The sequence below is a fragment of the Apium graveolens genome, chromosome 9 (genome assembly GCF_009905375.1).
Source record: "Apium graveolens cultivar Ventura chromosome 9, ASM990537v1, whole genome shotgun sequence".
Classification (NCBI taxonomy): Eukaryota; Viridiplantae; Streptophyta; class Magnoliopsida; order Apiales; family Apiaceae; genus Apium; species Apium graveolens.
The window spans coordinates 70907077-70926726 of record NC_133655.1 but is presented as its reverse complement, the minus strand read 5'-3'; the positions used below and the strand labels follow the sequence as shown (position 1 = coordinate 70926726).

The window sequence follows — 19650 nt, the reverse complement described above, 5'->3', positions numbered from 1 at the left end:
CAAAAACTATCTGTTTATGAAAAGGAATTATTGGCAATAGTTTTTGCAGTGCAAAAGTGGGAACAATATGTCTCTAGTAGTCATTTTGTTATCAGACAGATCAGAAAAGCCTCAAATGGCTGTTATAACAGAAAATTTCTACACCTTTCCAATAATTTTGGCTTTCAAAATTGATGGGATTTGATTATGAGATTACATACAAGAGTGGTTCTGAAAATTTGGTAGCAGATGCTTTATCAAAAGTAGCAGGCTCAGAAATTCTTTGTTTAGCAATTTCTGGGGTTTCTTCTGATTTGATTCGACAGATATGTGATAGCTACACATTGGATTCAAAGCTGATTGAACTTGTGGCAAAGCTGTACCAGAACCAAGATACAGGGAAATATTTGCTGAAAGATGGTTTATCGAGGAAGAATCATAAGATTGTGGTAGGTCCTAATGGCAATTTAAAAGCTAAGTTGATCAATTGGTATCACTCTTCTGCTGAAGCTGGGCATGCTGGAAGAGATATCACTTTGAGTAGGATCAAACAAATGTTTACTTGGAAAGGATTATCTAAACAAGTAAGACAATTTGTGAGAGATTGTCAAGTTTGCCAAGCGTCAAAGTCAGAAACTGTAGCATATCCTGGTTTGTTACAACCATTACCAATCCCTCAGGAAGTTTGGATAGATGTTTCAATGGATTTTATTTCTGGATTACCTAAGTCTGAAGGGAAATAAGTCATTTTGGTGGTAGTAGACAGGCTTAGTAAGTATGCTCATTTTGTTGCTTTGTCTCATCCATATACTGCCTTGGCAGTGACTCAAGCTTACTTGGACAATGTATTCAAGTTGCATGGATGGCTAGAAGCATTGTTTCTGATAGAGATTCATTTTTTCTAAGCAAATTCTGGCAATCTTTGTTTACTTTACAAGGTACAGAATTCTTGATGTCATCACCTTATCATCCAGAAACTGATGGCCAAACTGAGGTAGTGAATAGATGTTTAGAGAATTATTTGAGGTGTATGTTTGGTGATACTCCTAAACAGTGGGTGAAATGGTTATCTTTAGCTGAGTGGTGGTATAATACACATTACCACAGTGCTACTAAGCTTACTCCTTATGAAGTGGTCTATAATCAACAACCACCTTTACATTTACCTTACTTGCCAGGTGAATCTGACAATTTAAAGATTGATAGAGATTTACAGAGAAAAGAGACAATGATTACATTGCTCAAACAACATTTGATGAATGCTCAGAACAGGATGAAAATGCAAGCTGATAAGTATAGGTCTGAGAGAGAGTTCCAGGTGGGAGATTGGGTTTGGTTAAAACTAAAACCATACAGACAGTCCACAGTTCAGACAAGGGTCAATGTCAAATTGAGTCCAAAATATTTTGGTCCTTTCCAGATCATTGAAAAGATTAATTCTGTGGCATACAAACTGAAACTGCCAACTTCAGCAAGGATTCACAGTGTTTTTCATATTTCACAGCTTAAGGAAGTTCGAGGTCCTTTGCCTGTGACTGCTGTCATTCCTAATTGGATATCTGGACAGGGTGCTCAAGTCTTGCCAAAGGTAATTCTAGCAAAAAGAATGATTCCTTTCAGAAATCAGAAATGCAGCTAAGGTGCAGTACCTGGTGCAATAGCAACATCAACTACCTACAGAAGCTACCTGGGAAGATGCTGAAGAATTTGCAAGTTCTTTTCCTGAACTTCCAGTGCCTTGAACTACAGACTTGATGACAAGTCTGCTAAGGGAGGAAGCTATGTTACAGGATATTGATATTAGATAAATAAATACATATTCAATTGTTTAGAAAATAAAATTAGGCGGGAAGAGGAGTTGTTATGTTTTAGGCGGAAAAATCTGTTAGAATATTCTTTCATGTGCTGGGGCTTTGTGAAGAGCTCTATATAACTGATTTGCAAGCTTTGTAAAGATTAAGAATTATTTCAAGTAAAGTTGTCATTTTCTGAAGTTTCTCATCTCCCTTCTTAGTATTCTTCTTATCTATTTGTTCAATTCTCTTAGATAATATAGATTATGTTAAGTTGTAAGGGTGAATTAAGATTCATCATGCATCAGTATGTATATATGTGTGTATGTGTATATGTATGTGTGTATATTTGTATGTATGTCTGTATATCTGTTTGTATGTATCTATGTATGTATGTATGCATTGATTTATATATATGTATATATTTATTGTATGCATGTATGTATGTATTAATATATATATGCATTTATTAATTATACAACAATTAATAATTTTTAATAAATGAATGATGAGGTGAAATAAATGTTATATAGATATTAATGTAGGGGTATAATCGTAATATTAATTAAATTGCTCATCAAACCCCCTCTTATTGTATTATATATGAAGTGCCCATGATCACAAATAAACATAAATTTTTATAATTTTAACTTATTTTGATTAACCAACATTTTGTGATTTTGTGATAGTGGTGGACCCCTCTAATTCAGAACAACCAATCAGGCAATCAAAATACTCCAAAATCATGTGCTCTCGGGCACACACTAGAAATATCCTTTATTTAAACAAATTTTATTAAAGTTAATTCTATTTAGCAACCAAAAACGTTTTTAGGTGCCAGATACATAGATATACATTTTTAATTATATCCTTGATTTTACCCTTACAAACTACATTACCAGTAATTGCAACGCAAAAGTAATTTCGTAGTAGACAAGGCAAAAAGAAGAAGAAAACTTTGCTTGATGAGATGTTTATATAACCCAGGCTCCCAGTTGATCCTCTGTGATGTGTATCTTGGTCAGAATTTTTTTTATAAATGATTAATACAAGGCATAGAATTTGAACAAACTCTTCAAAACGCAGTAAAAACTTTACAAATAGTAGCACTACAATAGATTAGGGGCTGATGGCTAAAAGATGGAGCTCAGGATAGCTTTATATAAGAGATAATTGTACCTTACAAAAAAACAGCAAACTCCAAGAAAAGCAGTCCTAACAAAACAATGACTGAAACATGTACAGAAATATCAATTTCTTGCACAAAATTTTTTGTTATCTTGGTTAAATTATGAAGTTCGTCTTCTCGTATTTTCTGTTATATAAATAACTCTGTATATACAAAAATCAAGCACGTCTACAAACAGTGACCTCATCAGGTCCAACTGCTGTGCTTGGTGCAATCGCAGTAATGCCACCTCATATATGAGGTGACTGCAAGTTTGCAATGGCAGAATAGCATCTGCGAGAGTGGGGAGCAGCATAGACGAAGCAGTACAAATCTTTTCCAGAAGTTTGGTTACAGTTCCATTTCACAAGAGAGCCCTTTGCAATGTCCTTGCAGTAACACGGGAAAGTAACTTTCCTGCAAGATCAGCTGGCAAAAATAGTAGTTGTCGCTGCATATCCAGAGGAAGCTGTGGACATCATACGTCAAGTATTTCAGTAAATTGTATAAAACAATCATGTTTATCATAAAGTTGTGTCAAATGTCAAATACATTAGCATATACTTCAGAAAGCAAGTACATCTCCATAGCAAGAGGGATCATGTAGTTCTGACAAAGTGGATCCCTTTAAAGTTCTTAAAATGTGTACTCTGATTCATGAGGTCAAATCCATGAAACAGAAAAAGGCGGTATTTTTATTTTAAACTTGTATACGATGTACATAGCTATGATTATTTATAATCGCACTGTCCTGTTCTTTCATGGAGGGGGGGGGGGAGGGGGCTGGTATAGTCCGCCACATTGAATCTTCTTTTAGAGTGTCAAGGGGGAGGGGGGTGAAATTGGTATAATTTGCCTGTACTGATAATAGTTACGAGGTAGGATATTTCAGCAAATACAACATTTTGACATTGGGGTTGACCGTTTTTCAACATTCTTCCACAGATCTTACAAGACAATGTAACTTTCATCTTTTTTTTGACTATCGAACTTCAATAAACATGACATTGAACTAATGCTGACTTCAGGGATTTGTTTTTGTACACGAGATACCAAAATCAAAATAAAAAGTTGGTAAAATCTCTCCCAAGTCGTCGATTAAGATTGGAAAATAGTAAAACAGATAAAAGCAACATGACGAAATTTTTGGTTATTCTTAGAACCCTCTTTGTTTATCTCAAAAGATTACTATGCTACTAGTAAGAAGATTAATAATATAAATAAGCCAGATATTACATATAGAACTTGAAATTTAAACTAGGGCATAATTTCTTCAAAATGGTTGTGTAATGAAATTTTCTTTACAGTGACTTTGGATTTTATGGGTGGGTGTTGTCAACAAAATGAAAAATTTCTAGTATGATTGCAGTACTTACTTTGAGGACGGCACTTGGATTTTAAGCTTTGATTTTATTGTTGACTACGTATAAGTACACACTCTGTACTTACCTCCGGAATTATAGATAAGAGAGGTAGTATATCCTGAATAGGAGAAAGCTGATCAACAGCTAAAGCTACATCCTTGTACTCTTTCTGGCTTATATTAGAGGGTCCACCAACGTTTGCTTCCTACAAGAAAGTAATCATAATTCAGTTTCTGATGATCGATACTGCTTTTACCATACAAGTTGTGCTCTAATAATGCCTGCATTATTTAACGATTAGAACAAAGTGGACCTGTAGGTCTTTCTGCATTGACTATATAGTTAAACAATATAATTGCAGCAAATTCTAAACAAGTATATATGTGACTAGCGAAACAGTTTTAATTATAGTGTGATAATTTATTCTTCCACACATACAACCACCATGTTCTTCTTACCCCTAAAGACCTTTCATCCTCCCGGACTCCTTTTAGCAAGTGCAGAAGCCGATACAAGTTTCTTAAGTTAATCACATCTTCATCTTTCATTGAAGAAGTAAAGATTGATGAGCCAAAAGGTAGATTTGATGCTGCTGCTGTTGTCACTGAATCCAAGGTGGCTAGCCCAAGTGCGTCCAGTCCCTTGTAGTGTAATTTAAAAGAAAACAATAATGAGGTTCCACTTCAACTAATGCAACTTAACATATGCGGATGTAACTAAGAGTAGGCAGCTTTCTGGATATTCCTATGTTACCCGGACTCGGCTAGAAGTGTCCGACATGGACACGTGTCGGAGTATCGGACTCGGCAACATTTTGAAAAAGATACATGTTTTTGGCTTAAATTAAGTGTCCAAGTCCGAGTGTCCTTGTCCGAGTGTCGAGTGTCCGACACGGGTACTCGAAGGTAAAATGAAGAGTCCGAGTAACATAGGGATATTCCATAATCCATATGCAAAATTAAAATGATGAGTTTACTGTTAATTAATTGTCATTCAGCGCAGACTCTTCTTTCCTGACGACTTTTATTTATATATTTACAAGTGTCAATTTCTTTTTTTGTTGGCATAAAAGAAAACCAAGTGCAATGATGTCCAACTCCAACATACACGTGGTCACAAAAATAAGTAAAATATGACCACCAATATATAAGATAAATCAAGTGGAGAGTTAAAACTTTGTACAATAGGAAACCATTGTGTATCCATTCTCTAAAGATTTTTTATTTGAAATTTTTAGTGGTTTACATGATAAATATGCCTGAATGCGTACCTTTGCTAGTTCTTGGACAAGTAATTCTCTCACAAAGGTACCCTGAAATAATTTGATAATTTATTTTGGTTACAAATGCAATCAAGTGTGAACAATTAAAGAGAATTCACAGAGTTTATCACACCTTCTCAGTTAACACGAAGGCAAGAATTTGCTTGACGACCACCTTAACGTCACCCTCTTCTGGTTTACTAGTGCCCAAGGTTTCCTCTGTTCTGGCACGTAGAGCCTGAGGTAATAGTATATCATGTTCAAAGTAAAATCAGCTAATGAAAAATAACTACCAAAGTTTACCGAATGAATTTGTACAATACTACATAAAAATTTGATATTACAATATTTTCTGGTGGATATACAACTGATTTCGATTTCTAAAGAAATGCCTTACATAAAATAATATTAAAAACAGGGTAGTCGGGTAGCTAATTTAGCTATACAAAAGGGGTTAAATAGACTATATCTTATGAATTATCTTTAAAATAATAAACCAATATTCTTTTTATAAATAAGCTAATAAATACTGCAAAATCTAACTGTCCACATTTACATCAAAAAGAATAATACCCAAAATTCTATATCTTTTCATAATACTGCATGTCTTTTGTCTACTACCACCAGAACACTTGCCTAATTTAAGAAAAATTCTCTAAATCATTAAAGTGCAATTTATGCAAAAAAAATTGGGGGGGGGGGCTTCCTATGATATGAATAAAGCCAACCCCCAAAAAAATAAAAAGATTCTACCATACACAATTACAACAATAGAAATAGTAATATCCACAAAATTCAAAATCCTTCACACTTCTGGATGCTTTTATGTTTCTCCATACCACCAGAAATAATTGAAATATAGCAATAAGCGCAACACAAAAATAAGCAATAAATGAGAAGAATACCTCTGCTACTAGAGCCTCTAAACGATCAATCCTGAAAACACCATCCTAGAAAGAAATTGAATTTTAATAAAGCACCCAAGATAATTTTTAAGCGATAAACAGTAATAAACTTTGTGTGCATGTGCTTGTGTGTTTGTGTGTACATGTATATAAATTCTATAATTACATATAATCGTCAGCACAGCTTCATTCCTGAAAAACTGAGACAGTTACACGTGTGTATGTGTATCTGTCCGCAATAAAATTGTTCTGGGCAATCAAGTAAAACTTTTGAAATATAAATTGTCTGAATTTGCATATTTGCGTGTCTGGACGACTGCGGGATTAGTGCCACAGGAATTAGGAAAAATTAAAATATGTAACTTGGAACTTATACCTTGTAAAGGAGTCGCTGCAAAGAAGCTTTCAGCTGAGGTGAGCTATTAGTTAGTACTTTTCTGGCAATCCATGGGTAAGCACCGCCCAAAACTTTATAATTTGGGTTAAAGCTGTAAGCAATTCCCTCCAGGACTGCAAGACTGGAATTTTGGGAAAATACTTATGAAGCAAGTACCGCAATATTGTGGAAAGAGTACATTGAAGAGTGTTTCGAATACTACAACCAATGACAATCAGCTAATAAAAAAAGTAAAATTTCTCTTTAACTACCAGAAGAAGATGACTACCTCCTAATGACAAGAGAAAAATAAGAAGGTATCCTGAACTTGAACTTGTACCTGCATACAAAAACGAAAGCACCAGCTAAGCACATGATACACGACAAGAACCAAATGAAGATGCAACCGTATACGATGTTATAACAAAAGGAGAACAAGAAATATGAAAGCGGAAAAGGCAGCACCTTAGATTGATATTGGTCAACTATTTACTATTCCTTTCCATCTACATTCAGAGATATAAAATTTAAGCCTCACCAAAGGAGCGATTAAAAGCAGTAATGATTAAACCAAAACACACTCATTCAAAATCATCACATGCACCTAATATAAAATTGTTAATTTGCACCCTAGATCGTTAGCGTGATTATCCTAAAAGAGCATAAACTCCGGTATTTATATCTTCAGAGGGAATCACAAAGCAGCAGGAATTGTGGGCTGTGCTCACCAACTACACCCTAACTTATATGAACATAAATTTTCACACATGTTAATGTTAAAAGTGATATGAGGCATGACCATAAGTCCTTTGACTTGTATCATATAAGTCAGTTTTTTGTTGCAGATGTCATTCTTCAGTTGACTGTAGTCGGATCCAAGCAGTAATTGCTCATTTAAAAAACAACAGAGGATTCAATAGTTAGTTTTTTAACTTAAAATGTGGTTATGATTTTAATAAACCTTACATTGTTCTTCCCAAATTTGCAAAAAGGTCTCCAAAACTAACATTGCTCACCCCTTTGGCAATTGCATTCGTAAAAAGACCTGCAGAAATTAAATTTGATTTTAGTAAACACTGACAGATACATTAGTGATAAATGTAGACTATGACTGAAATTTTAATTGGACTGTACAAACATATATCCAAATTCAAGAATAATGTAGTCAAAAGCAAGAAAACCTGTTAATGCCTCTGAAACAGCATCCTTATCTGAGCCTGGAGGAACGAGCCTGTAAAGTTTATACTGAATATCATCCCTGAGAGTTATAAAAGCTAACTACTTAGAGCAAATGCAGGGAATATGGAAATGTACCCAAGAGTGACAAAATCTTTGGCCAATTCATCGTAATCGCGATTAATAAGGTGGAGGCAAGCTTCAATAAAACCATCGCGAAATTCTTCTTTGAACTCGCCCATCATACCAAAATCTTGTATTCAAATGATGTGAATGTTAATAATAAATGAATACCAAAAGGTAAGCAATACAGAGCATAAGCTACGTTATCAATCAAAGATACATGAAAGCTCACAAGTGAACATAATATAAGATTATGCCATAATACTCTATTTCTTAGAAAGATGGATTAAAATCCATAACTTAAGCTTTTGCATATTGAGTCCACTAGATTTTAAAGTTTAACCTACCTAACTATGCAAGCAAATCCAATGGCTTATACTTACAAACATCGACCCTGGAAGTCAGATGATCTGGCTGAGGTAGCAAGAGGAACAGATGAAAATCAACAACCAATATGGTATTCCCACATATGATGTTAACCCTTCCTCAAAAAATAATTAATCCCAAATAAATCTAAATTCCACATGTCTGGTATGGAACTTTTGCTATAGCCATACAAAAAAATAATTTAAAAAAATAATAACAAGGTATGATTAAGAAACTTCTCAAATAGAAGAAGAAACCACTGTGCCAACAAAACATAATTCTTTTTCTCTAATAAATGATAGACATCGAGGAATTTCTTGTCTCTGGAAAATACAAGGGACTGTGATTGACCTTCCACACACTCTCAATGTTGACACTCCGTATCTATATTCTATATAACCTTGTATATTCCCAGAAGGATCCCACAGTATAGTAATGTCAATCAAGATCTTCACGGAAACTTGTACAATATAACCCTTTTTTTAGCTCAACTTGTATATGCCAAGTGCTTATTTCCCCGAAGAAGCATGTACTACTTTTTTCCCAGAAATAAGCACTTATTTTGGCTGATATAAGCAAAGCCAAACGGGTCATATTAATAGCTCAAATGAATGTTTCAGAATTTAATGCTTCACCAATCTGTTTGTCAACCACAAAAATTCAAGGCTTGTGCCACCCACTAAATATGGGAAATTACAGTAAAGCAGTACAACAATATGGATAGCACAATCCAAGGAAGCCGAATCTCAAAAGAACAACTAATAGGAAGGATTACCTAAATACGCTAATTTCCCATCAGACATACGGAGCAGGTTTCCAGGGTGTGGATCAGCGTGATAAAATCCATGTTCTAGAAGTTGCACAAGTGAACAGTACACTCCAACCTGTACAAAAAGATTACAAGAAGAAGGATTTAGATTGTCATTATGCAGAAGGCAGCAGTGCAGGGATACAGTGTGAAGCCATCTAGAAGCAAGTGCTCGATTTTTTTTAATTCACCTCCACAATATAAAGATCTTTCACTTCAGCCAACTTCTTGCCCTACACCATATATTGGCAGATAAACTTAGTTAAGTGTGGATGATATAAGCAATCACGACTTGAACTGATCATTACCCAGATTGCTATACAAACAACGATACATTGTAAGCAATGGTTTATACAGATCATGTAATTACCATTTTATGAAAAAATAGATCAAATTGAATACCTAATAAACTTATAGAAGAATAGACAATTATTATCATAGTAATGCCATTGGTCAATTGTCAAGGATCTCTTTTTTGAGGAGTCCAGTTGATTATGAAGTTGCCCATGCCTTACACTTAAAATTTTCATAAGCCTCTAGCCAAGGAAGCATGTCTTAATGTTCTGTCCCACTGATACTAAATGAAGCAAAATCAAAATACAAGTTGTGCAGCCACAAATTGGCTGGTTTTTTATGCTTATAAGAGAAACAATGAAACAAAGGACTGGACTTTACCATTTACAAAATCGTCTAGTTTTTAATATTCTTTTTAGTCTAAACTGAACGTCTTTCTGAATTTTCTACTACACCCTCAAATTCAAAGCACAAATTAAATCTGAAATTGGAAAGATTAATTTCTTGGTTCTTTATTTATGAAAAGAATTGAAATTTTTAAAAGTGCCTCCTAGTGTTACATTGCATTCACTAAATAGTTTCAAGGGAATAAGATATATGTTTTCTTGAAGAGACATAAAATTGAGATTGAACTATTGAAGGGGATATGAAACCTGAAATATCAAAAGATATGAGTAGGTCTGAAGCACTCATCAATTATCAAGGATGGAATGGAGGTAACAACAAATTTTCCCCTCTTATTGCAAAGTATTTAGTTACTAACCAATGCAAATATTATACTGGTGTGCAGCCAACAGAGACTATATAGTAAAAGAAGAGGGACAAGATATTTCCATTGTAACTTATAATGATATTATTTTATTAACTAAGTGGACTATCCATAGATGGAAAACATTTTGTAACAAGATTAGATAGTATTTTCCAAGTTTAAAAATTGATAATTATCTTTCAGAGAACAAAAATTGGAACACCGCTGTATAGAGATATGTTATCTTTTGTCCAAACAACATAATATATGGGAGAGCTGCACATACCTCTATCCACTGCATAGTGAGGACCTTCCGAGTTGTTTGGGCCTCAAACATTATTGGAACCATGACATCTTTTAAATCACCATACAGCTCTCTGCTCAAACAATATGTTATGAAATTAAAGCATAGACAATATTGAATGAATTGTTGACAATAAGTACAGAAAGTGTGGACCAAGAACTAATTGAAGTTAATTAATATTGGAAGTACAATTAATTGAAAAGAGAAAGCTGAAATGACAGATCCTTTTAGAATAAAAAAACATGTATTTTATATAACAAGAAATAATATTTGACTTTTCCTTTTGTAGGAAGTGAATCACGTCATTTTTTACATCCTTACATTCCACAACTAAAACTTTTAGAAATAATATTTTAATGCTTCCCATCTACTACAATTTTCTAAAAGGTCTTTGATCCTTCACAATAAACAATTTTTGAGAAATAAAGTTTATAGTACTTTATATTCATATACCACCCACATGTAATTATACTTGTTTTAGCTTATAATTTAGATGTACCATATACTCTTTTATCACAATTACATGATAGACATCACTCTTAATTATCAACATACAAAAGGCTACAAACAAAATTAAAACCAATTTAATATATATAAACATTTTTTGGTTTCATAAATAAGCTCAAACAATAATAAAAGAAAAAGTAGAAAAACATGACTTCCTGAGACTAAATTATGTATACACATTTTTGTGTCACGTGCTGCAGAGCAACTATGGTTTATTACATTAGTACCAAAAGGGCAATCTCTAAAAAACAAATCTCCATTAGTCTGATAGCTATAGCTCTACGAAAACGTATGATGTGCAAGAGCTTTGTTTTTTATTTTTCAGTACATAAATCCAGTATTTCCCTACCTGAACCTAAGTCCATTTTTGGCTTCGTTCCTGTAATCCATCTCCTGCATTCAATGTGATTACCTGTATTCAATATAAAGCACTAAGCATAAACCTTCAAGGTATAAGGAGAGGGAGGGACTCAGAGAGTGGTTCTATATTAGACCCTCTCAAATGTAGCAGTAAGCATGGTTTGTAAGAGCGGTAGCCTTATATGGATGTCAGTGGTGCATAAAGTGAAGATTATTTTTTCAATTTGAATTTAAAAATGATTTTATGTGTGCACGTAGTCTCCAGTCAACATGATTGCACTTAATTTCCCTAATATCAGAACAAATCCCACACTATTGAATTAGATGTTATAAATTAATGCAATTTGGTCCTTCTTCACACATACAAATGTTGGTTGAACTAGAATTGCAAAGAATGATTGACATTCTAGGTAACCTCAACTCAAATGACACCTTTAGTCTATGACTAGGAAAGTAATATTTTATTAATCATATTTGCTAATACTAAAAGCAAAAAATATGAGTGTTGGGTGCATAAGATCACCATTCACCTCTAACCTTGCGTTGCTATATCACAATGGTAAGCTTTAGAGCTCTTTTTAAGTTCAATTTCTACTTGATCTCCCGAACCAAGCTATAATAGATTGGTTCAACACTTTCTTTATAATTGCAAATTATACCTGAAAGATTAGCTAGACCATTTTTCTATTTATGAAATTGCACATTTACCATCAAGTGAGGTAAGAAGCCTGACAGAGTACCTATGCTGACCTCTCTGTCTAAATTACCATTTCTGAAGGCATTTCATTAACATCAAAGTATTGTACTTCTCCGTCCAATTAGCAAGACCACGTAAATGACAGGCTAATACATCAAATTCTTAATTATCAACGCCTGGATGTACACCCCACGACCATCAACCTAGCATGAACTATTCAACCAATAGGTGAGTTTGAGAATGAGCTTTGATATTCGTGGTGTCTAGATATAGCTACACAGTCTCTCACTATTTAAATTATTTGTGATCAGTCCTCAATCTATCAACAGTTTCTAGATCATATATTTGGCAATTAAGTAAAACGAAAATATATGCATAGCCCAAGATAGATTTAATAATGTTGCATGATATTTCCAGCGTATGATCTTTTCAGCCAGGGTGATTAATTTAATTGGGCAACATAACTAACTTGGAGCATTTACAAAGTTGCATGCTAGATATGATATGAATTATGAAGTACTATTTATAACATAAGCAATGTGAACTTTTTTAGAATTACTGTTACAGGTACCTTGATTCTACAAAATTACAATTCTATTTATTGCACATACCCTAAAAAGACTTGATGCCCATTCATCAACAATTGCCTGCAAAATTAAACACCAATAACTTGATTATTGTAATCAGATTTTTAAATAACAAGCTGTAGGCTATATAATGAAGATTGTTTGTATAAAAAATGAACAAAGCCCTCCACTAGATTTAATAGTCTATTCATCAGTCTGTCTAACATCTGTGTTTGTAATCACCTAAATCAAGCTGCAAGACTTGTTTAGCTATATTGGTCATTTTCCATTGTTCTTTTTTGGTTTTTCAAGTACATTGCAACATTACCTGCAGATCACTATTGAATTTTCCTAATCTTCTAATCAGTCCTGCAAGATAACGCAAGACCAATATATCTACTGATATAGCAGCTTGAACTCCTGGTCTTTGCACTTTGACTGCAACTAACTGGCCAGTAGACCGAAGCCTAGCTTGATAGACCTGTTCAGTAATTTGTTATTTAAGGCATAACTTCATGTGATAATAAACCATGACAAATGCAAAGTAGGACCAAAAGAACATGACCAGTTTACATACCTGTCCTAAGGATGCTGCTGCAACAGGATCAGGTGAGATCTCAGAGAAGAGCTCATTAATCGGTAATCCAAGCTCTTTTTCAATTGTATCAAAAGCAAGTTCAGTCGCAAATGGAGATATTTGATCTTGCAATAGTGAGAGTTCATCGACATAGGATGGAGGTATTAAGTCCTGTAAACAAGCTGACACATATTAATATCACTACATAAAAGAGAAAGAGTACGAGTCATCTATTAATTGCTTCGCCATCTAATTCTCCCACTGGATCTATAAATATTACACCCTGGGGTGATTCCTCTAACCATCAAACAAGATTACTTCTCTGAAAAACAGAGATTTCAAAAAGGACCCTTCCATCTTTTCCATGGAACATGCTTCTTTCTTTTTATCTCCTCCGATGTTTACTAAATGATTTTATATTCCCTTCCTCTACCATTTCATCTATCCAAATTTAATTTTCTGGTGAATGAAGTCCTAAATACATGGATAATCTTAATTTGTTGCTCACAGTTTCTACTTAAGGGCCAAAGTTAACAAGTTGTCTTTAATAATAATTACATGTTAAAAGTAAGCATAACTGAAGGAATTCGCAGAAAAATCATGAACTTACAGGACGGGATGAGATAGCCTGAGCAATTTTGATGTAAGCCTGGAAGCAAAGATAAAAGGAAGCTATCTGTTTAGTTTTAGCATGAAATACTAATGCATTGATATAACTGAGCCTAAACAAGTTGTACATATGCTATTCAAGCTCAAATCAAATGGCAAAGAATATTAGGGTCAGTAATAAATAATAAAAATAGCTCTAGGAGTGCTTTTGTTTAGTTACACCCCTTTTGGTTGAACAGAGGGGATGCTGAAAGTCACAATGAAATCTTGTTAACAATGGCGGTTTACTGTATTTTACTCAGTGGAGTCAAACTTGTAGAAATCATGATCCGTTTCTTAAAAAAAGAGGACAGTACATAGCAATATTTCTGATTCAATTATGCAAAACCTTCATAATTCACTTCTGCTTTTTCATAGCACAATATCTTATATTTTAAATAATTTGGTATCAAGTTTCTGCTCCAGATTAAATACAAAACATTTATCAGAATACATGCATATATGCACAATGATACATATATATATGGGTGTGTGTGTGTGTGACAATCAGTAACCTGTACAGAAGGCGTACCGGACCAAGTTCCACCAGTAAATTCCGCAACTCGGCAGCTCTAATCTGGATCAATAGAAAGTAATAATAGCTTTATATACACGAAACAAAGAATATTATTCTATCATAGACGTAAGATAACTTAAATCTTTAAAAAAATCTTAAATCCGTCGCTCCTCTTTCCTATGGGAGTCCGCGTCCTATTTAGAGATCTCTTTTCTAGAAATTGTCAGTCCTAACTTGATTAGAAAAAAACTACAATACAAGATTAAATATGATGTACCTAAAATCAATGCTTTAAAATTCTTGCATTCAGCACTAGCAAGAAATTGCAACTGATTACTTAACAAATTACCTTTGGATAACAAAAATATAAAATTATAAAGAACAATTTATGAATGTAAAATTAGATCGTATACATATTAAAACCTTCAAAATATTCAAATTCTATGCAAAGAACCCAAACGTACATCTATCTATTATATATATAATAGAGCAAATAGGGGGTTGGGTGAGACAATTTATTCAAAATTACTAATTTAGCCTTCATTAATAAATAGAAATAATTGCCAAATTTAATATCATGCATTACTTACACCTGGGTTATTATTACTCCTTTTTAATAAATACAAATATTTGTCATATTTAATAATATATGTTAATTACACCTAACTCATTAATATTAATAATTTATATATGTTATCATTTATCATTGAAAATTAACAACCTATAATTAGATATCTAATTTTTTTTAATAATTTTATTATAAATATACTAAATTCTTATTTTTTTTGAAGACTCTATATAAAATAAATTTATTTTCACAAATAAAATTAATATGTTAGCTAATATGAAAATGACAATATTAGTGTATCATTAAACCCAAGAAATATAAGAGATATTTTGTTTGTATACTAATAAAAGAGTGGGTTACGAGGGGGTTTATAATAAAGTTGAGATTCTTATTATATGGACAAAACAAATATAAACTAATATTAGTTTGAAGATTTTGAATATATATGATGAAATATTAAATTATCAAGTTCATTCGGGTTACATCAATGTTTTACAGTAGTAAGGTGAATCATTTTTCTTATATCAACCAGTTTAAAGATTTTTTCAGACGTATAGGTAAATGAGTAGAAAGATTACTGCAGAGTTATAGAAATCAACAATTTCTCTAATAAAATGCTAGAAGGCAACCAAACGATATTATAGAGCAAAATCGGAGCATACAACATTTTTTCCATTTTCGGTCAAAATCGGCGATTTTCTTGCAAAATCGGCAATTTTCCGGTCAAAATTTGACGAACTAAACATACGATTTGAGGCTCTGAAGAGAAGAAAAGTAAGAAGAAATATACTCAGTATTGAGTTGGTGAAGAGAGACGATTTTAAATGGAGAAACCAGATGGCCGCCAAATGGAAACTGGAAAGATAAGAGAAGAAGAAGAAAGATTCATAAAGATGATTAAGACTCTTATTATTTTAATGAATAATGCACACAAAATAATGCTATAACTTGGTATGGATGTACAAATGATAACATGATAATTTTACACATCTCACGTACAATTATTTTACTTATATATATTAAAAAAAATATAAAAAAATATGTCTGATTTTATTTCGATTCAAACATTTAGATAAATTTCCGATTTCCGATAAATCGCAAATCGGTAGTTCAACCGATTTAGTCCAATTTTCAATTTCCATAACCATGGATTACTGACCTAATTATTAATATATTTATCATAAAAATGATGTATAATGAAAAATGTATTCATATAGTCAAATGTACAATATTATATTCAATATGTCGACTTTCATATTCAATCATTACATTTTCTACTATGGAAAGTAAGAATTACCTCATATTCATTGTATTTTGTATCACTAATTGTACCATGTAAACAACTATAGTAACTCTTTAATTAGCTCCGTAATATTTCATTGTTATGAGTTGTCTCTTATGAGTTGTAATTATTTTAATGAGAAATGTGTGCTTTCATTCGTATTATATTTTGATCGTATATTTTGATTTCATTGCCGCATATTCAATTCATTTTGATAAAAAATACGTTAAGTACGACATCGATCTCAATTCCATAAAATAATATATTTAGTTAATCGATCCATCAAGAAGCAACATGAATATATCATTGATAATTTCAATCAAAATAAAATCAATTCACGTAATATAGAATATGCACGTGCATTGCACGGGCTATAGAGCTAGTTATATATATAATAGAGCAAATAGGGGGTTGGATGAGACAATTTAATCATATTAAAATTACTGAATTGCCCCTCATAATTGTATGTTAATAATTATTTTAATTTAATATGCATGCATTAATTACCTCTAATTTATATGTATGTATTAAGTATTATGTCTCATTATTACGTATATTTATTACTACTTGATTATTTAATAATAACAATTTATAATTACATGAATAAATTAAATACATTTTTAAGGAGAAAAATAATATTAGTGTACGAGGATCGAAGCGCCAATATTAGAAATTAATTTTTATTCTAACAATGTGGGAACTATTATAAAAAAACATAATTTTCATAAAATGGTTAAAACTATACATAAACAATGATTATATTGAAATTTTAAAGGTATAGACGATATAATGCATAATTTTTTTAACCGTAATAATATATAACAAATATTGAACTTATATGCATATAAGAAAAATGGTTGAAAAAACTCGAGGATCATTAATATTACATATACTCGAGTTGATGGGATCATTAGTCTAACAACACATACTTCCGGTCAAGATCCCCAATCACGAACCTCATTTATCGCACTTTTAGCATTCAAATACATTAGGTATTTAAAAAATTATTTATTCATATTTTGGGTATAGAACACCACTACATTTCTCTATTGTTTCACCTTAAGATTAAATGTCGAAAAACTTGTTTTGCATCGATATAACCACACCCCAGAAAGTCAAAAACTACTCATATAAATTGGTTAATTTCATCAATTCACCTAGAAACAACACGAATACACTGTCAACAACTGCAATTAAAAATGCAATTAAAAATGCGCAATCTAGAGCATGCCCGTGCATTGCACGAGTTATAAAACAATCGGTGAACTTGATCTTTTCAAGTGCTCAATGACGACAATTCAGCAATAGTGTTCAAAATATAAGATAAGTATAACTTTTCCAAATATTATATATTAATTATCCGATATAAAATAGAAAAAAATGCATTTTATAACATAATTTATATTTCATTTATATAATATGTACATTGTTAATTAATATGTGAGTTTAGAAATTACCCGTACCTCGTACGGGCTATAAAGCTAGTTTAAAACAAAATAGACAGTAAAATTTCACAACATTAACCCAAAAATAAATTTTTCAACTGCAAATTAATTTCCTATATTTATTAAAATGTTTGTTCCGAGCCTTCAAAAAAAATCAGTTGCATTAGTAATTTGAACGTATCTTGTACCTGAAAATTGATTAGTTACAAGCCAATGTCTTAAACTATTACTTCCAAACTTTAGTACTCTAAACACTTAGCAATCACGCCAAATTTCAATTCTAATTAAACTGAAAACAAGCTAAAATCCAGAGCCAAAATAGACTAACTAACTATCCAAACGCGATAGTATTTTTGAATCACATTATCAAATACAGTTAAATTATTCTCGTTCAGCTCCATATACAGTTAATTAGTTAATTAATCGAGACGAGCAAGTACTCGAAAGCAATGCAGTAAAATTCACCTAAACAAATATCATTAAAAATAATTTGCAAAATTGAAAATGTATTAAATTACAAGTTTATATACAGTACCTTGAACATTTCCTCGGAGCGGTCACTAATGCTATCCAAATACCTCAACCCGACCCATTTTCCAAGCGTAGTGCTAATTTGAAAGAGGCGACGGAGCACAACAAGCGGCTTGTCTTTATAAAACGTTTTAATTTTTTTAATGTTGTACTCGGTCATTGAATCGGCCTCCGAGTCACTGAGTTGGAATAAGTATCCTGAGTTGTTAGTGAACGAGTCAACATCGCTTGTAAATGCAGCTGCTGCAACTTGAAAGTTAGGTAACCGCCGGAATGCGATAGGTTTTGGCGGGAAGAGTGGGATGCGGTGGTTTGTTGCGGCGGTGAACGGCGGCGGGGGCGGTGGTGAGACTATCATGGCGGGAGGGGGTTTGTGTTGGTTAGAAGTAACGGTTGTGAAGATGTACACACTACACTATGGACTGCTTTACATTTTATATCTTCTTTTTAGCAGCTTATTTATTTTGTGATTTTTTATTTTTTATAGTGTTTTAATTTATTTTTTGTGATCGGGTTTTATTTTGAGATATTTTTGGTGTTGGTGAATTACATTTTTTTGAACCACTCGTTTAAAATTGATAAATTTTGTGTACTTTTCGATAAATAGTTATTATTGAAATTTATTTTCTGTTTTTTTTTGTTTTAAATTTTTAAACATTAGTATGTATTAGTTCAGGATTTTTAGTAATTAAGTTTATATTCATTAAAAACTGCGTTTATGTTGTAAGAAAATCTCGAAAGGAAAGAAATAAAATTCAAAATTTAGAATGACAAGAGATAAACTGAGCTATTTATGGATTGGTTTAATTGCCAAGTGCATTATTGCATATTACAATATAGGAGTTAACAATTTTGCATGCAGTATTATTCGGTTTTACGATTTTACAAGCAGAAGAATTGAATATTCCTAACATGTTTATCTTACCCTGTGTACCTTAGCAATCATAATCCCAATTCCATATTTGTTTATTCGTAACTTGAAAGAAATATTTCAGAAAATAAATCACATAAAATTTGTTCTAGGGAAAGATTCAGAAAAAATATTAATAAAAAAATGGAAAAATTCCAACACTTGAGTACCCTAAAAAAAGTAGGATAAAACGGTAAAATTTTGGTCAATATGAATAACCTTTTCCTTTTTTCATGGGCCACTCAGAAAAAAATCCTAATAATTTTCAAACAATTTTTTATTCAGAGAGAAATATACTTTTTTTCTACAAGCAGAGGGGAAAAAGATATTTTCTTTAAATTTAGTGAAACCTGATGACAAAATTCGGAAAATACCTT

At 32.4% G+C, this 19650-nt stretch overlaps 1 protein-coding gene across 1 annotated transcript; it reads right to left on the bottom strand.

Annotated features, from left to right (window-relative positions):
- Positions 1–2899: 2899 nt before the first annotated feature.
- LOC141684292 (putative aarF domain-containing protein kinase At1g71810, chloroplastic) lies at positions 2900–18785 on the bottom strand. Its single transcript, XM_074489208.1, has 21 exons — positions 18368–18785; positions 14553–14597; positions 13983–14021; positions 13373–13543; positions 13124–13276; positions 12841–12876; positions 11522–11565; positions 10648–10738; positions 9511–9552; positions 9287–9395; positions 8161–8275; positions 8028–8077; positions 7813–7891; positions 7136–7186; positions 6847–6988; positions 6471–6515; positions 5699–5803; positions 5575–5616; positions 4763–4945; positions 4390–4509; positions 2900–3409 (listed from the first exon to the last, which is right to left on the bottom strand). Exons 1-21 carry the CDS (start codon positions 18719–18721, stop codon positions 3305–3307), a joined length of 2121 nt encoding a protein of 706 aa, XP_074345309.1. The 5' UTR covers positions 18722–18785; the 3' UTR covers positions 2900–3304.
- Positions 18786–19650: the final 865 nt, after the last annotated feature.

Excerpts from the sequence above, each read along its gene's own strand:
- LOC141684292 (XM_074489208.1), bottom strand. The coding sequence starts at position 18,721 with ATGATAGTCTCACCACCGCCCCCGCCGCCGTTCACCGCCGCAACAAAC. Across the intron at positions 7,892-8,027 it reads TGTTTCAGAGGCATTAACAG|GTCTTTTTACGAATGCAATT; the intron begins GTTTTCTTGCTT and ends TAATTTCTGCAG. Across the intron at positions 6,989-7,135 it reads TTTTCTCTTGTCATTAGGAG|TCTTGCAGTCCTGGAGGGAA; the intron begins GTAGTCATCTTC and ends CCAAAATTCCAG.